The sequence below is a fragment of the Protopterus annectens genome, chromosome 3.part1, assembly GCF_019279795.1.
Source record: "Protopterus annectens isolate FY-2018-M chromosome 3.part1, PAN1.0, whole genome shotgun sequence".
Classification (NCBI taxonomy): domain Eukaryota; kingdom Metazoa; phylum Chordata; order Ceratodontiformes; family Protopteridae; genus Protopterus; species Protopterus annectens.
Genome location: NC_056732.1, coordinates 48,333,359 through 48,354,516, shown reverse-complemented (window position 1 = coordinate 48,354,516; position 21,158 = coordinate 48,333,359). Strand labels below are relative to the sequence as shown.

At 43.1% G+C, this 21,158-nt stretch overlaps 1 protein-coding gene across 4 annotated transcripts in view; it reads right to left on the bottom strand.

Moving 5' to 3' along the window:
* Window positions 1-21,158, bottom strand: part of VIRMA (vir like m6A methyltransferase associated) — a 1,734,630-nt gene that overhangs the window by 1,455,726 nt on the left and 257,746 nt on the right. For all 4 annotated transcript variants that reach the window (XM_044066546.1, XM_044066545.1, XM_044066547.1 and 1 more), the window contains exon 3: window positions 16,159-16,245. In XM_044066546.1, coding sequence (XP_043922481.1) covers window positions 16,159-16,245 — 87 coding nt within the window. The remainder of the gene's footprint in view (window positions 1-16,158; window positions 16,246-21,158) is intronic.

Here is a 21,158-nt window from a genome sequence, read left to right as displayed (position 1 = left end):
GGGATAAGTTTGGGTTAATTGCTGTTATGTAATGTTCCAGGCAGTTAGCTGCAGAGTTTTCAGGTTTGTATGCAGGATGTTGTAGTTGTTCTGTGTTAACAGTAATGGGATCAGGGGTAGTGTCCATATTTGTTCCCGAGACATGCTCCTCAGCAATGGGTACCAATGTTGTCTTGGCCAGTCTGGAGCTATCAGAATGATCCTTGGACGGTCCTCTTTGATCTTCAGAAGCACCTTGTGCATCAAAGGAAGTGGTGGAAATGCGTATGCTGTCAGGTTTTTCCAACTGAAAGATAGGGAGTCCACCTTCCAAGCAAGTGGGTGGTACGTCCTTGTGCAGAATTTCTTTAGCTGGTGATTGAATGGGGATGCAAACAAGTCTATTTGTTGTAATCCCCATTCCCTTGTGATGGTTTTGAAGATGTCCGGGTGAAGCATCCATTCGTGGGCATCTGTGGTTGTTCTGCTTAATATTTCTGCTAGAATGTTTTCTTTTCCCGGTACAAAAATTGCTTGTAACTGAATGTTGTAGCTCAGGGCCACATCCCATAGGTCCAGTGCCAGCCGGCATAGAGGATATGAATGGGTGGCCCCCTGTTTGCTGGTGTACCACATAACTGTGGTGTTGTCTGTCCTTATCATCAACTGACCTTCTTGGAGAAATGGTCTGAATGACTGGATTGCCAATTTTACTGCCAGCATTTCCTTTAGATTTATGTGTTGGCGCAGCTGGTCTTGAGTCCATAAGCCTTGTATGCACTTGCCCTGCATGTGTGCTCCCCAACCGAGGTCTGAGGCATCTGTCGTGATGGTTTGGCTTGGTTGGCTGTTGCAGAAGGGCAATCCTGTGTTTGATTGACAGGCCTGAGCCCACCATAGGAACTCTGGTTTCAGGCATGGAATTATTGGGATTTTGGTTTCTAGGCTGTGCTTGTGTTGGGACCACAAATTCCTTAGGTACCACTGTAGCTTTCTCATATGCAGTCTGGCATGAGGGACCAGAATTATGCAGGATGCCATGAAGCCTAGAGCTTGCAGTACTTTTCTTGCAGTTAGGTGGTTCTGCTTTGTTAATGCCAAGAAGTAGAGAGGTAGTTGCTCTTTCTTTTCTGCAGTCAGGAATGCCATTTGTTTTGATGTGTCCAGCTCTGCACCCAGAAAGGTTATTCTTTGGGATGGAATCAGCCTTGACTTTTTTATATTGACTGTATATCCCAAGGCTTGCAGCAGGTAAATGACTCTTTGTAAGTCTTCTGCTAGCTTGCTTTTGTTGTCCGCTTGTATCAGGCAGTCGTCCAGGTAGGGATAAATTTGGATTCCCTGAAGTCTGCAATGAGCAAGTACTGATGCCAGGCATTTCGTGAACACTCTGGGCGCAGTAGATAAGCCAAAGGGCAATGCTGAAAATTGATAATGCTCTGATCCTGCAAGAAATCTGAGGTATCTTCTGCAAATTGGTCTTATGGGGACGTGCAGGTATGCCTCCTTGAGATCTAGAGTTACCAGCCAAGACTCCTTGCCCAGCATGGGAAGAAGCTGCTGTAGGGTCAGCATTTTGAATTTTGGAACAATAAGGAATGTGTTTAAAGCGGACAGGTCTAGAATGGGTCTCCATTTGTTTTCTTTTCTTGGTACCAGGAAGAGTCTGGAGTAAAATCCCTTTCCTTGCTCCATAGATGGTACCCTTTCCACAGCTCTCATTCTTAATAGCTGAGATATTTGCTTTAGAGCTTCTGCCCTTTGAGTAGGAGGTAGGGTTGGCATTCCTCTCTTCCCTGGTAGAGTATGGAAATGGAACCTGTAACCTTGGTCTATAGTTTGCAAAATCCATTTTTCCCTTGTGATGCAATGCCAGTTTTTTGAGAATAAGGTTAGTTTTCCGCCTAAGGGTGCTTCTAGTTGTTCCCTGGTAGGCGGTGCCACTGTCAAGTCACTGTGATTGAGTTGTTGTAGTGGTGGTGGCTGCGTCTGTGCCTCGCTGGTTGTTACCTTGCCATTGGCGTCCCCTGTAGGCACCCCTGGATTGGTTTCTGCCTCTTGAACGCCTATTCCTGCCTCTCTGAGCCTTAGAGGAGTCCGGAAAGGACCAATTCTTGGATGGCCAGTTCCTGCTAAACCTTGGAGGTTGAACCTGTAAGAAATCTTTCACCGTTTGTACAGATTTCGCCTTCTCTTCCATCTTTTTTAGCACCTGCTGAGCAGGGGAACCAAATAAATTGACCTTGTCCATGGGTGCATCCAAAAGCTTCGATTTGACATGGTCTGGTAATGCCTGTTCTTTCAACCATGCATGTCTCCTGATAACTGTGCCAGTCATGGCTGATCTAAAGGAAGCCTCCAGTGCATCATAGCCACATTTTAAAGAATGGTTACTAACCTGCTGTATATGTTATGTACCATTTCCTGAACATATTTTTTACCTACAGATTCTTCAGAGGAAAGCTTTTTAGTTAACTGGTCAAGCATAAACTCTTGATATTGAATCATATGCAATTGGCAGTTCAAAGCCCTAGCTGACAAGGTAGCAGAAGTGTAAACTTTTTTACCCCATCTCTCTAAGGACCTGGATTCCCTTTCAGAGGGGAGAGGGTTTTTAGTAGAAGTAGCAGCTACGGCTTTAGGGCCCTGGGCGATGGTCTCTGGATCTGCAAAAGGAGCCTTGTATAAATGGTGATGTGTGTCCGGGACCCTGTAGAACCTATCGGGCTTAGCAGGAGCCGGAGGTAATGAATCAGGAGCAGTGCAAGCATCATTAAATGCATCATCTACAACAGAAAGAACTGGAGGTATAGCTAAAGGCCTATGTTGTGGCAAATGTAGAAAGGTTCTAAGCCTTTTTCTGGAGTCTGAGAAATCTTGGCCCTGCCACTGAAATTGTTCCCTCATAGCATGCAAGGTTTCCCCAAAGGAAAATTCCTCAGGTGGAGAGGCTGAAGGAATGGACTCTTCAGCATCAGAGTCTTCGTAAGGAGAATAAGAAGCCTCAGGAAGGTCTGTATGTTCTGATTCATCAGAGGAACCATCAGTGGATACTGGTTCAGGGGACTCTGCTCTAGGCCGCTTTTCTGGAGGAGGGAGAGAGGACCTGTCTGGATGAGGCTGGGATCCACGAATTAAGGAAATTAAATCCTCAGCCAAAGATAGCATATGAGAGCTAGTGCTGGGCCTGTGTGAGGGGGGTTTGGCAGGCACAGATTTTGAAGCTTTGGCTGCTTTAGCCCTGGCAAAGGCCTTAATAGACATGGCTGCAGGAAGCCTAGTAGCTCCACGTGCAGGGGTTGAAACATCCAGGGGAATTGTGTCTGATAATTCCTGAGAAACCGCAACAGAAGGCTGGATTTCAGAAGCAGATTCTGCCAGGTTAGAGGAGGCCTCGGTAGAAGGCATGGTTTCGGCTGGAGAAAAAAACGCTTGCTCGGTTTCGGCCGAAACCGAGACACTCGCGGTTTGCTTAATCACGGTTTCGGCTGAGACCGCGGACCGCGAGTGTCGGTCCTTTTCTTTTCGTTTTTTGGAAATTTGCGTAGTCGGAGGATCCGACGGCATAATGTATGCAAAATCAGAGCCGAAAATTTGTTCAGCAAACTCCGACCGACGTCTAAGCGTTCGTCGGTTAAAAGAAGCGCAGGCTAGACAAGCTGCTACGTCGTGGTCTGGGCCTAAGCAATGTATACAGTAGGAGTGGAAATCTTTATGAGGTATTTGTTTCCCACAAGATAAGCAGTTATTCACTTTCTCTGACATCGGCTGAGGCAAGAAAGATTCCCCAACGGGGTACTTAGCTTTTTAGAAGTCTTCGAAGTAGTATTCGGTAGTAGTAATCTCTGGATCTGACCGACCGGCACTTGCGAACAGCTTCTGCTTCGGGCGCCACGCGGCAAGAAAGACTGGGGAAAATGGCGTCGGCTGATGCCTTTATACCCGAATAACTGCAGCTATGACGTCGGGTGAAGTGCGACACCAGCCGAGGCCAGACCCAGACTTTGGAATCCGGCCGACTGAAGGGCTGCCTGACGACAGGACAACCCATTTGTAAGGACTGCAGATGCATCCTTGAAGGACATCCTCCACTCCCTTCAGGCAACTATATCATATATTACCAGACTCCAAATACTAAGCCAACTGCAATGACATGTTATTCTTCTCTAATCCTACTACTCCACTCTAGAAACTATACATCTACTACAGCAATGCTTTTTTTTTTTTGCTTAATGTTTGTTTGTCTTGAACCCACAAATGAATGATGTTGTAAACTGCTGTAATTTTTTTGTTACCACTGTTTTTTTAAGCTTTGTCTTTAACCTACAGATGATAGAAATTGTAAACTGCTGTAATTTTTTTGTAATTGGAGCTTTTCTCCCCAGGACTCCATTGAAAACGGGTTCATATTGGCCCAATGGACTATCCTGGTAAACCAACTGCAAATAAATAAATAAACTAGGTATAAATCCCTATGTCTCAAGATGGGTTGCCAACTGGCTGACTGACAGAACCCACACTGTGAAAGTAGCAGACTCAAAATCCAACTTCAGACCAGTGACAAGTGGAGTACCACAGGGTTCAGTCCTGGGTCCTCTTCTGTTATCTACTTCTTTGAAGTACAGGCTAACACATAAGGTCTTTGGATAACAAAGTTCGCAGATGACTGCAAACTAGGAGCCATAATCGAAACTCCCAACTATCTGGACATCCTACAAAAGGGCCCCACTGAGACAGATACCTGGTGTCAAAAGCCATAGCCTAGCGCTCAATGCCAAAAAGAGCATTGTCATCCCTTTTGGTAAAAACTCTGCACCCATGAACTACTACATAGGCGGTAGTCTACTTAACACCGAAGGTGTGATAAGAGACCTTGGGACACAGGTGGACAGTAGTCTCTCCTTTGATAATCACACTACCACAGTACTAAGAAAATCCTTCAACGTGGCCCACCTCATCACAAAAGGTTTCTCATCCAGGAAAAAAGAGAGGTCATTGTTCCCCTCTACTAGTCACTCATTAGACCCATTATAGAGTAAGATGCCCCTTTTGGTATGTACCACACAAGACATCTACAACTGGAAAGGCCACAGAAATAACTCACAAAGAAGATTACCGGCCTCAAACAGATGCCCTGCGCAGACTGTTTAAAAAAACTCCAGCTTTACTCCATCGCATATCGCCTACTCAGAAGCAATCTTTGCCTAACATACAAAGCTATGTCAAACCCAGAGCTGTTGGACATGTTCCACTTAAAGAAATCCCAATCCCTCCGAGCTACACATTCTAGGGACCTAAACCTTGTCACCACAATAAGCAGAACATGCTGGAAGGATAGATTCCTGTCCCAGAGACTTTCCATACACTGGAGCAAACTACCTAGCTATATCAAACAAAGCTCCTCATTGGCACTCTTCAAGAAAAATCTTGATGACTGGATGGGAAATAGGAAATTCACCCCGGGGATCACTTCTGTGGCTCTGCTCGACAGGGGCAAAGGAAAATAATTTTCTTGGGTGGCGAAAGCCAAGGTACCTTTTTGGCTAGGCCTATATAGACCGTAGGGCCAATAGCCTAGTACCTACCTATGAACTTATTACAGTTTTACAATTATGTTTAAAGCTGCTGATGACATTAAGACTATGTGCATGGTTATGGCTATTACTTTATGAGGTGAGGGACACTGAAGGCATCCAACAATACACAAAGGGCTGAAAAACTTCAGTGTGTGCTTAGATGTAGATTATATTGTAAATGTTTAAGCAAACATCAATAAATTTTAAGTGGTGTCACAAATCAAAATAAACAGTGTTAACTTGCATAAAATCAGAAAAGCCTCAACTAATAATACTACAAGACACACTGTTAACTTACATAAAAGCACCAGCGCCTTATCTAATACTAATACAAGACACACTGTTAACTTACATAAAAGCACCAGCGCCTCATCTAATAAAGTAATACAAGACACACTGTTAACTTACATAAAAGCACCAGCGCCTCATCTAATACTAATACAAGACACACTGTTAACTTACATAAAAGCACCAGCGCCTCATCTAATACAAGACGCACTGTTAACTTTGGATGAGCTTGAAAAAGTTATAAGAAGTGGTTTTAAAGAGGGATACTCTGTAGAATGGACAGGTGGTTGAAACAGGAAAGTACTGATGTTAATAGCGAGGGGTCTCCCTGACAATACTGGAAAACATCAAAGACTCACAGGAAATGCTACTCAACGCCAGAAGTCTAAACCTCAAGATGCACTCAATCGAAACTCTTCTTAGCATGGAGAACATAGATATCTGTGCAGTAACAGAAACCTGGTTCAAGGCTCTCGAGAGCACCCCAGCACTACCAGGTTTATACCTCATACCATGCTTTTCGGCCCCAAAACTTGGACCGAACCACAAAAGGAGGGGGAGTATCAATATTCGTCAAAGATACCCACACCTCCAGGTTGGTGGCACAGCACAAAGCATCAGAGACTATCCATGTGCAACTAACAGTGGGTAAAACTGCCTTCCAGTTTATAGCCTGCTACAGACCACCCTCCCAAACCCAGGAGCCCCACTCAGCCTTCCTGAGAACACTGGAAAATATGAAGGTCTCTCCAAACACCATTATATTGGGTGACTTCAACTACCCAACCATAGACTGGGAGCATTACTCTAGCTCCAACACCTAGCCCAAAGGTTCCTAGAATTTATAAACTCAAATGCTATGGAACAACTTGTTACCACTCCCACAAGAGGGGAAAACATACTGGACCTGATCATCACCAACATGGGGACTCTATGCTCCAGACCAGAAGTGTATCCCTCACTGGTAAGATCAGACCATAAACTAATCTCACTGGATATTCACATCCCGACCCCACCCCATGCCCAGAAAACCACAGTGAAAAACTTCTCTAAAGCAAATTTCACACTCCTCAAAACCGAGGTGGAATCCTTCAAAGCCCCCGGGCCTGTGGATATCTGCCCAGACCACAAAATCCTTTATAAACGCATTCTATGAACACCTTCAGGAATGCATGGATCATGCAATCCCAAATAAAACCAAGACCCAATCCTCCAAAGGCAGACGTCCTGTCTGGTGGACCCCAGCCATAAACAAACTATACAATAGAAGGAGGAAGCTACTACATGTCAGAGCAAAATCTCAAAAAGGGAAGGCATCTCTGATCAGTATTAGCAAAAAACTACGGGCACTCATAAAATCGTCTAAGGCCAGCTTCGAGAGAAAAATTGCACAGGACACTAAGGATAATCACAAGGCTTTCTTTAGTTATGTTAGGAACCTGGGTGGGAATTCCCAGATATGCTCAGAATTAGTCCAAAATGACAAAAAATACACCGAACCCACAGCCATTGCCAACATCCTAGCTGACAGGTTCAGCACAAACTCCCCCCCCCCTCCCCACCAAAAGGTCTAATATCTATCCCAGCAGAGTGCTACCCCCCTGACATCTCAGATGCTCAGGTAAGAGCTGCCTCTCCAAAGCAAGAAACACAGCATCAATGGGACCAGACGGTGTCCCGGGCTGCGTCCTACATGAACTCCAAGAAGAGCTAAACCCAAACCTAAAACTACTGTTCAATCTCAGCCTTACTACAGGATATGTACCCCAAGAGTGGCGTACAGCAACAGTGGTCCCTCTCCACAAAGGTGGTGCCTCAACGGATCCTGGAAACTATCGCCCCATAAGCCTGACTAGCTTGGTCTGCAAAGCTATGGAAAGGATCATTATGGACCTCATAAATAAAGATATTGCGGACCTACAGACACTGGATCCTACCCAGTTTGGCTTTGTTAGGGCAGATCCTGCCTCTTAAACCTGGTCGATTTCTTTGAAACAGTCACCAAGGCCATTGACGAGGGGAAGGTGGTCCACACAGCCTACCTGGACCTCGGAAAAGCCTTCGATACAATACCCCACTCGGGCATTATAGATAAGCTCACCAGCTTAAATATAAACCCCCTATGTCACTAGATGGGTTGCAAACTGGCTCAAGGACAGAACCCACATGGTTAGAATAGCTGGAGCCATGTCAGACTCCAAACCAGTTACAATTGGCGTCCCACAAGGCTCAGCCTTGGGACCTCTCTTGTTCGGTATATATTTCTTGGAGGTACAGGCCAACATGGAAGGACTGTGGCTGACCAAGTTCGCAGATGACTGCAAACTGGGCGCCATAATCGACTCTCCAGCCGACACAAGCATCCTCCAAAAGGGCCTCATAGAAACAGACAACTGGTGCCAGAGCCATGGCCTCAAGCTAAACGCCAAAAAGTGTATAGTCATCCCTTTGGCAAAACAAAGTGCCCACAAATTACCACATAGGTGGTAATCCATTAAGTACAGAAGAAGTAATTAGGGACCTGGGGACCCAAGTTGATAGCAATCTCTCATTTGACAACCACGTGGCCAAAGTGGTTAGAAAAACATTTTATATAGCCCACCTAATCATGAAGGGATTCACATCTAGATCAGGGAGGTCATCGTGCCTCTTTACTCATCCCTCATCAGGCCCATAATTGAGTACAATGCCCCTTTTGGGATGTACCTTACCAGACACCTGCAGCAACTGGAAAGACCCCAAAAGTACCTTACCAAGAGGATCAAGGGGCTCAAACAGATGCTGTATGCTGCCCGGTTAAAGAAACTCCAGCTCTACTCAGTGGCATACCTCCTGCTCAGAGGCGATCTGTGCCTGACGTATAAAGCCATGTCCAACCCGGAATTAATGGACATGCTGCACCTCAGAAAATCCAAATCCCATCGAGCTACACACTCGAGAGACTTGAACCTCAGCACTGAAATAAATAGGACATGCTGGAGGGACAGATTCATAACCCAGAGGCTCCCTTCACTCTGGAATAAAATCCCAGTTAGGCAGAGTCCCTCATTGACTCTCTTCAAGAGGAATCTTGATGAGTGGATGGGAGATCGTAGGTTTACCCCGGGTATCACTTCTGTGTCACTGTTAGACAGAGGCACAGTATACTAACCTCGAAAAAGGGCATAGCAAAATAAATTTAAAATGGGTGGCGAAAACCAAACACACTCTGGCTAGGCTTATAAATGCCCTAGGGCAGATAGGTTCATACTAGGCTATGAACCTATGAAAGATGCATGCTAGTCAGCGGTAATTGGATGGTTAAAGGGGGTTATTGCAGCCAGTATTTATACCCCCCAAAGACAACGATAATGAGAATAAGGGGAGTTTTAAGTACAGGAATACGTTCCCATCATGGACTGTTAGTAGCGGAGGACTGGAACATACGACCCTCAGACGGGATGTTAGAAGTAGTTCTCGAATGGTTAAACTATTTTGGCAGAGTACAGTCCTGGGTCACTACATGAATGTCTTTGGTTTGCTAAATGTTGTGCTTAGCCAGTGTGACAAAGGGCAGGGGGTCACACTTTATCCACAGAAATACAGAAACTGGTCAGGGCTGGACAGAGTATACACCTTCATTCCATAAGTATGTACATCAATCAAGAAATGTAAAAACCCACCCAAGGATACTATCAAACTACTCCCCAGTTTATGTGGTACCGGGTGGTTAAGGGACACAGAACAGAAAAAGGCACTGCCATTTCCCCACTTATTGGTTAAAAAGTGACAAGTGCAAGGAAGTGGTCCTGCATTGCATATGGTCCTAGAAACGGTTAAGATGGTTTTAAAAGACATCCAGGGTACAGCAGGTTGTCCGGTTAAAATATGGGAGGAATTAAAGAAATAGAAAAAATAACAACATGTAGATGAAAAAAGGCAATGCAGGGAGGCTACTATCTGCTATGGAGATAAGCGCACATCCCTAAAAAATTATAAAAGGGTGGAAATTTGAGCTAAGAGGAAAGAGAAGTGAAGCAAAATTAAGAGGGGAGTTGTAGTGGAGTGCTTGACAGTATAAATGAACACAGAATAGCACACTTGAAAGTTATATACTTAGAAAACAAACCTAAAATGCAAAAGTTATTGGTACAAAAGCTAAGGTAAAGTGGACAGAGATACTGTAAGAATCAGGGATAGAAAAATGGGGAAAATCACAAATGACATGCTCCACTTAAAGAAATCCCAATCCCTCAGAGCCACACGCTCCAGGGATCTAAACCTTGTCATCATACTGAACAAAACATGCTGGAGGGATAGGTTGCTGACCCAGAGACTCCCCATACTCTGGAATAGACTGCCCATACATGTCAAGCAGAGCGCCTCCTTGTCCCTCTTCAAAAGGAACCCTGACGATTGGATGGGAGATAGGAAATTCATGCCGGGGATCATGTCAGTCGCCCTGCTAGACAGGGGTCCAGGGAAGTAAATATTGTGGGAAGAAATATCCAGGGAATTGTTATTCCAGGGAATTGTTATGGCTATGCTTGTATAGACCCTAGGGCTGATAGCCTAGTACCAACCTAAGACCAGGTAAAGTACTAGACACACTAAGGGACATTTCTTTATGCTTCAAAACAGAACAAGAGAAGATTTGAGGGATGAGATAATCTTGTGGCAGATAAACACATCAAAAATGAAAAAGATGACAGTACCAATAACAATACAGGCAATACAACATCAACTAGAGATCCAGGTAAAAGAAAAATCTCCAGGATCAAATGTTCACCCAAATAAGTTGCAGAAAGAAATGGTTACAAAGGCATGGCAGACTCTGGAAACTGGAAAATGTCATCATCAAGAAAGAACCCACTTAACTCCACTTAAACATGGCTATAAGATTTTTACTGATATATTACCTAAAAAATTACCATACATACTGTCACTGCTTATAAATCCTCATGAATGCAGTTTTATACAGGGAAGTCAAACATTCAATAATATTCTAAGAATGCATACAGTACAATTATTGCTTACAAGTGTAGATGGTGAAAAAGCATTCAGCAAAGTACAATCCATCTATCTACAAAGGCTAATGGATATATTTAGAATATGCAAATGTATACCACTCATAAAGGAAACTTATAAAGGCTCTTGAGCAGCCGTTGAAGTGGGAAGAGACCTGTGTCAAGAATTTTATATACAAAGTAGTACACAGGAAGAGTGTCTACTCCTTTCCGTTATTTACACTGTATCCAGAATTACTGGTTCAAAAAAAATAAGCCCAGCAGAAACAAAGGGAATGACCTGAAATGAACACAAGAAAGCACCGTCAGTTTGCTGATGACATAATAATTTACCTAATAGAGTTGAAAAGTAGGGACATACTTAAACTCTAGTTTTTTGAGGGAATATACAATAATCTCAGACTACAACATTAATGAGGATAAGACCAAAGCAAAAACAGTTGATTATGCATTATAAAATGAAATATGTAAGGTTATGTATAACATCTGAAGAAAGTCAAGCCCCAAGAGAAACTTTTTCCAACATTAGGGTAAGGTAATAAAAATGATAAAAAATTGAACATAAACTCTTATGTCAGACTTCACAAAACAAGCCATACAAGTGTTAAAAGTACCCCAGATCTTATATATGAGTGAAGCCTTTATGTTTGAGTGGAGGAAAGACTTTTAGGATACACTGCAGGCAGAACCAACCCAGTAAGGCAAATTAACTCTTCCCAAACCGGATAGGTTCATAGGTAGGTACTAGGCTACCGGCCCTAGGGCCTATACAAGCCCAGCCAAAAAGGTACCCTGGCTTTTGCCACCCAAGAAAATTATTTTCCTGTGCCACTGTTGAACAGAGCCACAGAAGTGATCCCTGGGGTGAATTTCCTATTTCCCATCCAATCATCAAGATTTTTCTTGAAGAGTGCTAATGAGGAGCTTTGTTTGACATAGATAGGTAGTTTGTTCTAGAGTATGGGAAGTCTCTGGGACAGGAATCTATCCCTCCAGCAAGTTGTTTATTGTGGTGACAAGGTTTAGGTCCCTAGAGTGTGTAGCTCAGAGGGATTGGGATTTCTTTAAGTGGAGCATGTCCAACAGCTCAGGGTTTGACATAGCTTTGTATGTTAGGCAGAGATCACCTCTGAGTAGGCGATATGCGACGGAGTAAAGCTGGAGTTTTTTTGAGAAGGTCTGCGTAATGCATCTGTTTGAGGCCAGCAATCCTCTTTGTAAGGTATTTCTGCGGCCTTTCCAGTTGTTGTAGAGGTCTTGTGAGGTACATACCAAAAGGGGCATTGTACTCTATAATGGGTCTAATAAGTGATGAGTAGAGGGGAACAATGACCTCTTTTTTTCTGGATGAGAAACCTTTTATGATTAGGTGTGCTATGTAGAAGGATTTCCTGACTACTGTGGCAATGTGATTATCAAAGGAGAGACTACTGTACACCTGTGTCCCAAGGTCTCATCACACTTTCGGTGTTAAGTAGACTACCGCCTATGTGGTAGTTCATGGGTACAGAGTTTTTACCAAAAGGGATGACAGTGCACTTTTTGGCATTGAGCTTGAAGCCATGGCATTGACACCAGGCATCTGTCTCCGTGAAGTCCTTTTGTAGGATGTCCACATCGTTAGGAGTTTCGATTATGGCTCCTAGTTTGCAGTCATCTGCAAACTTCATTAGCCAAAGACATTCTATGTTTGGTATCTACTTCTCTGAAGTACAGGCTAACAGGAGAGGACCCAGGACTGAACCCTGTAGTACTCCACTTGTCACTGGTCTGAAGTCGGATTTGGAGTCTGCTACTTTCACAGTGTGGGTTCTGTCAGTGAGCCAGTTGGCAGGACACTACAACTCCGCACAACTGTGGCTCGTAGACCAATACTATAACCCGAAATGGAAACAAATGGCGCTTGCCCAGAGCAATGCAAATCAAGCTACTAGAAAAATTAATTTGTGGTCACTAGCACTAAGACCACATATCAGGAGTCTAGATATGATAAAGGGACTCTCCCATACAAAATTATAGCAGCCTGGAAATTTGAATTTTGGCCAATAGGACTGATGCGAGGGAAAGATGATGATACAATGAAGTACTAGCAAGTTGGTGCAAGACAACTAAACTGGTGTACTGTGGACAACTACAACAAGGGGGAACTGACAGAGGGAAAACATCAAGGGAGAACTGACCGAGGGAAAACAACAAGGGGGAACTGACCGTGGGAAAAGAAGGTGGGCACACATTTAATGAAAGCCCAAACTGCTCTTCACTACACTTCAATATACACTACTCCTAAAATAAGGAAAAATGAAATAACTGAAAAGAACTTACATTGCCCTTAATTGCTTGGTTTACTAACATAAGCAAGAGGAATGGAAGCAAATAAAAAGCATATTACCAGATTATATATATATTTATATAGCTTTTCTAGAGAAGAGTAAAAATGTGGAGTTAGAAATTCTAAAGGGTTGGCAGAAATTTGTGGTGAAGACAATATCAGAGAAACAATAGAACATTTGCAAATCTCCCAAGGGGGCTACTATATCTAGGAAGTTGTGAAATTTTGTATGGAAATTCTTGCGCAAGTAGTTTTACACCCCGAGAAAAGTTGAATAAAATGCTTCTGTACGTAACAAAGCAGTTTTGAAGGCGTGGGACAGCACAAAGGGGGAGCTGGAAAAGAACATTTGTGTCTACTTATCACAAATGTAGATGTTGGAGTGTCTTAACGCTTGCAGTAATAACTCCTTGGAATTTCTTGCTGTGGAAGTCCTTGGCCAGTCCGAATCCCAGAGACTTTTTCCCCTCCTCCAGGCCCAACTGATGCACTCCCCTCTGACATCAGGGTGTCACAGTATAACAGGCACTTGTCAGTGCCATATTGTCAGGTCTTTCTTGACCGCCCCATCTCCAGACAGGACTGACTACCTACTCTCAGGGCCTTGACCAGTAGCACAAAACACCCACAATGTCCCCAGCAGGTTATGGTAATGGAGACCTAAATGGGGAGGGGACTTGGAGGAAAGGTGATAGGGAGTCCATCTTAACCACAGTTTACACAAGGGGGGGGGCTGGGAAGTCTACTGCAATAGTGAAAACAATCAAACAAACACTTACGCTAAGTACAAGACCGTACTACGTTTGTATTTCAATAGTCCACTAATAACGCATTTGGAGTATTCCCAAAGCTGAAGGAGTGTTGGTTATGGATTACGGAGATGACGCTAGGTGGATAAGGGACCCTGTAGAACTAGAGAGGTGAACCCAGCCCTTACTCTAGAAGGTGGCAGGTTGTGGTGCTTGGTAACGGTGTGGACTGAGGACCAGGTGGCTGCCTCCAGACTTTCTTTGGTGGACACTCTTCTAATGAAGGCAGGTATGGTGGCCAGGGCTCTGGTGTTATGACTTCTAATTTGGTCTGGCACCTTCTTACCATGGTGCTTGTAACAACTGCTGCAGTCAGATGCTTGAAGATAGTCTGTTTGATAACTGGTTTACATAATTTATTTGGTGCAAAGGCTACAAAAAGTTGTTCTGACATTCTGAAATGTTTTTGTCTTATCCAAATAATACCCAAGGTTATGTAACTAAGCCGCAACCTCACCAAACAAAACAGAGGCCAAACTCCAGCTACAGCATGTAGTGTTTGGCTTGCAAAACCCTGTCCCAGGCCAATTACTGCTGTCTACCTTCAGTACACCCAGCCTCCACTAGTTAGCAGAATAGCAGCAGCCCTAGCTGCCTCCCTTCCAAGAGCGGTCTAGCCAGTGGCAGCTAATTATTCCCATCCTCCCTCATCATCTCCTTTCGCTCCCAAGCAAGTTGGTACTAGGTCTTCTAGGCTGCAGTCAGGGCTTCGTTCCCCCATGCTTGGAGGCAAATTTTAGAAAAATTTAACAGGAAAACTGATGACTCAGAAGATGTAGAAAAAGTATGAGAAAGAAACAGGATTATATAAACAAACAATTTTGAGATATTTGGCAGTAATGCAAACTAAACTTAATGTGCACAAAAGCAAATTATTAAATGGATGTCAATGGAAGAATATATAAACAATAAGGAAACAAATATGTTTTATTTAAAGAATGCATTTTTTAAGTGTGCCCTTAAAAGAGATGTGTATCTGAAAACTGGAATCAGTTAATTTAATGGAATGTATTTACGGCATTAACCTATAAGCCTGAGGAAAGTAATAGCTGGCAATGTTAAAACTACTGCTTTCATTTACCAAAGTGAGGTATAACTGCTACGTCTGACTGGGCTCACAAAATCAGAGGGTGAAATAAAGGAAACATGAAATGATGATTGCAGCAATGGTAGTGTTGATGTGGTGATACAGCGGTACAAGTTAGCACAGCTGCCCTGTGACACTTAGTTGCTGTTCTCTGGCTCTGTGGCACCAGCTGTGTATAGTTTGCATGACCCTCGCTGCATCTGTGGGGAGTTTCACTGGGAGTTCCAGTTTCCTCTCCTATCAGTAAAGTAAGCTACCAAGCTGAATTCACAGTATGAATGTGCAGTGATGGTCTGGCATCCATTCCAGGACTGCTGCCATACTTTATGCACAGTGTTGACTGAAACCCATGCTAACTTTCCTGCACCATGTACACCTTACAGCAGGTACAGTTAAAACAATGAACAAACAAATTAAGAGGGATAAATCAGAGACAGCTATGGAAAGAAGGGCATGCAAAACATAATAATTTGACAGGTGTGCACAGGCATGCAAAACATAATAATTTGACAGGTGTGCACAGGCGTGCAAAACATAATAATTTGACAGGTGTGCACAGGCGTGCAAAACATAATAATTTGACAGGTTTGCACATTTTTCAGCGCATTTAGTTTTCCTAAGAAAAGTAAAACTTCAATAATATAGAATTTTCCTTCTAGTTTCTGGTTTACATGCATTGTTTGTAATTCACCCAGAAACAATTTCTTAAAAAATGTCACTAGTCTTCAAAACATATATTGGGATTTTAAACAATAACTTGCATTACCACCACAACTAGCAAATGGCAAGTCCATTTAACATTTCTTCTTCCTGCATCTGGACATAAATCTGTGCAAGACTGCTTCTAAACTAATCCTAGACTGTGCTGCAATAAAATATGAGATTATATGATTGATACAGTTCTGATAAAAAAAGAAACATTCTTGTGTAACATTTTTTTTATTACTATCAAAAGTATGTTTTCTATAAACGTCTACCAAGTACTGCAAGGCTAAAAATGTCATTACTTATATAGCACACCTAGCAAAATTAACTGAAAAGCTGCATTTGACATTACAAATACGGCAGTGTTCTAGGTACTTACCTGCCTAATCTGTCAAAGACAGGAGCAGTTGGTTTGCTGACATTGTTGAAAAACAGGTCCAGCTGAAAAGTGTGGGGGGAGGTTTCACTAAAGCAAAGAAAAAAAAAAGTGTGAACACTAAACCTGTCAACCAACACCACAAAAAATTATACAACCCTGAGGGTACTCTGAAAAAACCTATACCAAGGAACTTAAGCTGCCATGCATTTTGAAAAGTATACTTCAACAACAATTATGATCAATTCAACAGACTGCAACATTACCTGTCCAAATACAAAAAGAGTACTCACTAAGTAAAATGTTACATTTGTCTACAAAAGTCTTGATACGCAATGCAATGCCTTAACCATAATCTGCCAAAATACAACAAAAGACCGTGGATATAAAAAGTGTACAGACCTGTTAAAATGCCATGTTTTTGTGATATAAAAAAGGAGACCATAGTAAATCATTTCAAAACTTTTCCCACCTTTAATGTGACCTATAACCTGTATAATTCAATTGAAAAACAAAAAAATCTGTTAGGGGAAAAATATAAAAAATAAAAAAACATACAAGACGCTGGTTGCATAAGTGTGCACACCCTTAAACTAATACTTTGTTGAAGCGCCTTTTGATTTAATTACAGCATTCAGTCTTCTTGGGTGCAGACCTGCCATCAATTAGAGACTTGGATTAACCCCAAATAAAGTTCAGCTGTTCTAGTAGGATTTTCCTGACATTTTCTCAGTTGCCTGCCACAGCAAAGGCCACGGTTCACAGACAGCTTAGAAAGCATCAAAGGGATCTCATTGTTGAAAGGTCAGGAGAAGGGTATAAAAAAATTCCACAGCATGGGATATACCATGGAACACAGTGAAAACAGTCATCAAAAAGTGGAGAAAATATGGGACGCCAGTGACTTTGCAAAGAACTGAACGTCCCTCCAAAATTGATGAAAAGACAAGATGAAAATGGTCAGGGAGGCTGCCAAGAGACCAACACTGAAGGAGCTGCAGGAATTTCTGGCAAGTACTGGTTGTGTACTACATGGGACAACAATCTCCCGTATTCTCTATATGTCTGGACTATGAGGTTGGGTTGCAAGACAGAAGTCTTTTCTTACAAAGGAAAACATCCAGACCCAGGTAAAATTTGTAAAACAATACATCAATACATGTTGAGGTCTGAATACACCCTCAGAAGCCGGTGCCTGCTCAGCGGCTCCGGACTCATCCGAGGGAGATACATCCGTCGGTCCAATACCTTGAGTATCTTGCGGCATGCCGGACTCCACATGGGTGTCGGTAGAGGCCTGCGACTCGAAGGTAGCTGGTATCAGGGGCTGCAAAAGCGCCTCACTGAGTACCGGCAAACCGGCGATTGGCTTAGGAGAAGCTTCGTCATCAGTTTTGAATCTCAACTGCCTTTCTCTGTCCTTTTCTTTGTGTTTTTTATGTACTCCGGTAGTCGGATTACTATCAGACGACATTTCTGGGTAGTTAAATCTGTTTCCAAAATACTCTGATGCAAAAATATACAGACGCTTAATAGTGCGTTGGTTAAATCTAGCACAAAACCGACAGCCAGGCACATTGTGATCAGGGCCTAGGCAAGGAATACAGTATAAATGGAAATCCTTATGAGGTATTTGCTTTCCACAAGTAATACTATTAACTTTTTCTGACATTGGTAAAAAGCAAGAAAAAAAGTTTCCCCAACGGGGTACTTAGCTTTAGTGAAGACTTCGGTTTTGAAACTCAAACTCAAAAATTTCAGTAGTCGGCCGACTGGCACTTGCGAAATGCTTCTGCTTCGGGCACCGCGCAGCAAGAAAGACAAAAGAAAATGGTGTCGGCTGCATGTTTTATACCCCTGACGACCTGACGTCATGGAAGAGGAGACAGCAACCGACATAGGACCCAAGACTTTGGAATTCAGGTCGACTGAGGGCAACCTGCCAGCAGATTACCCAAATGTAATGACTGCAACAGTGAAACACGAACATCATCAAAATAAGCAATTTATTGATGACCTAAATAAGTTTTACAGAGTATTGGGAAATAAGGTAAAAGGAATTGAAAGACCTCAAAAAAATGATACATTTGCACAAGTATTTATGAAGATCCTGTGGAACATAAAGATGTTAAATTGTTACAAGTAAAATAATGAATAAGAAGTTCAAAGGTACAAGATATGAAATGGGATGAACAGCCAGAGAAATTGAAACAAAGTTAAGAAAAGCCTCTAACTGGAAAAACCCAGGCCTACATACATTACCTAATTTCTGGTTAAAAGTATTAACATCTTTGCACCAAGATTTAGCCATGAGTAAGAACTATTTATATGAACACCCCAAACAGACACCAACCTAGCTAACAAGAAAAACAATGCTGCTACTTAAAAGTGAACCTGAAAGTTACCCTAAAAATTACAGACTAATAACTTACCTTCCGACGACATATAAAAGTACAGTTGTGTACCTACCATAAATGTAGATGTTCGAGTGTATTCACTGTTGCAGTCATTACACTTGGGTTATCCTGCTGGCAGGCTACCCGCAGTCGGCCTGAATTCCAAAGTCCTGGTCCAGCGTCGGTTGCTGTCTCCTCTTCCCTGACGTCAGTGCGCCAGGGGTATATAAGATGCAGCCGGCACCATTTTCTTCAGTTTTTCTTGCCCCAGATGTCAGGTGCCCCCAAAAGGGTAGGCTAAAAACATTGCTTATAAAAAGCATGCACTAAAATAAACAATACCTTCATCTACAAGCAAATACACCACATAGGTTGTATAGGATAGAGAAGTACAGATAAGTCCCAGCAAAGAAAGGGGGATGGTGGGTGGGTAATCTGGACTGCAGCAGTGAATATACTTGAACATCTATTTATGGTAGGTACACAACTGTACTATGTTCATTGTGTTTCACTGTTGCAGTCATTACACTTGGGTTGAATCCCAAAGCTGAGGTTGGGCGGCTGGGTCTAAATAGAATTAGGAGTGGCTATGAGGCCCTGCAAACTGCAGTGGCAAAGCCTGCTCTGGATTTAGAGTAAAGAGGCAAGTGGTAGTGTTTGGTAAAAGTGTGCACTGAACTCCAAGTAGCAGCCTCCAAAATTTCCTTGGTTGGTACTCCTCTGAGAAAGGCTGCTGATGTGGCTGCTGCCCTGGTCGAATGTGGCCTAATGCCCTTAGGCACTGATTTGCCATGCTGTGCATAGCAGAAACGAATGCAGTGTCCCAGCCATTTTGAAATAGTCTGCTTTGAGATAGCCTTTCCTTGTGATCCTGCAGCATATGCCACTAAAAGTTGCTCAGTCTTTCTGAAAGCTTTAGTTTTGTCCAAGTAGAAGCGTAGCTGCCTGTGTATGTACAAAGAATGCAGAAGTCTTTCCCCTTTATTCTGGGGATTTGGATAAAAAGTAGGCAAATGAATGGTTTGGTTAAAAGCCACACTGGATACTACCTTTGGCATAAATGTTGGGTTTGTCCTTAGAGAAACCCTGTCCGGATGGAAAATGATAAAAGGTTCCACTGCCACTAATGCCTGTAACTCTGAGACTCTCCTTGCTGAAGTTATTGCTAGGAGCAGAGCTGTTTTCCATGATAAGAATTTTATCTCAGCTGTATTGGCTGGCTCGAAAGGAGGCAGTGTGAGCTTTTCCAAGACAAAATTGAGGTTCATTGTAGGTATCGGTGCTCGCCTTGGGGGTTGTATGTTTTTGGCCTCTCTGAGGTACTGCCTTAGCAGTGGATGTGAAAAAATAGGTGGTTCCGTATTGTAATGAGCTGAAATGGCAGAGGCATGGATCTTAATTGATGAGAAGGATAGGCCTTTGTCCAGCATCTCAGTTAGGTATTGTAAAATCTGAGGAATATTTGGAACAAGCAGTTCAATTCCTTGTGCCCGATTCCAAGCACAGAATCTCTTCCATTTTTCTGCATAAGATTTTCTGGTGCTGGGCCTCCTGGCTTCCAAAATGACATCCATAACTGCTTTAGAGAGAGGTGTGTTCTGAGTGGTTATATTATTTGCCATGCAGCCAAATTTAAAGTTCTGAGTTGGCTGTGCAGGATCTGATTGTTTTGTTAGGTCAGAAGATGAGGAATTTGAGGTGAAGTCCAGGCTGGGCCTTGCGACAAGCTCTTTAGGATTGGGTACCAGTGCTGGTGTGGCCAGTCTGGGGCAATCAGAATCATTTTTGGCTTCTCTTGTCTGACCTTTAGGAGCACCTTGGGGAGGAGAGGCAGCAGAGGAAAGGCATAAACTGTCAGGGTTTTCCAGCTGAATGATAGAGTATCCACCTTCCATGCTTGTGTGTGATAAGTCCTTGTGCAGAATCTCTGTAGATGGCAGTTGTGAGGGGAGGCAAATAAATCTATGTCTGGGCATCCCCATTTCATTGTTATCATGCCGAAGACTTCTGGATCTAGTTTCCACTCGTAAGGGTCCATGAGATTTCTGCTTAGTTCGTCTGCCAGAGTATTTGTCTTTCCTGGCAGGAATTGTGCTTGCAGATGCACTTGATAGTCAATGCTGTGTTCCACAAAGTCATGGCTTGCCTGCAGAGGGGGTAGGAATGTGTGCCCCCTTTCTTGTTTATGTACCACATGACTGTAGTATTGTCAGTCTTTAGCAATAGTTGTCCTGGATGGAGTAGTTCCTTGAAGGCTGTCAGGGAATTCTGTACAGCTAGCATCTCTTTTTGTACAGCTAGCATCTCTTTTTAATTGATATGAAGATGCATTTGGCTTGCGGGCCATGTTCCCTGAATACATTTTCCCGCCATGTGTGCCCCCCAGGCATAATCCGATGCATCTGTTAGTGTCTGCCTGGCTGTGGGTAAAGTGAATGGATGCCCCTTGTTGTGGTGACAGGCCAGTGCCCACCATCGAAACTCCTGTTGCAGGCAGGGAATGAGAGTAATTATTGTTTCCAGACTGTGGCAATGTTGAGTCCAAACACTTTTTAGATACCATTGTAGCTTCCTCATATGCAGTCTTGCATATGTAATTAGCAGAAT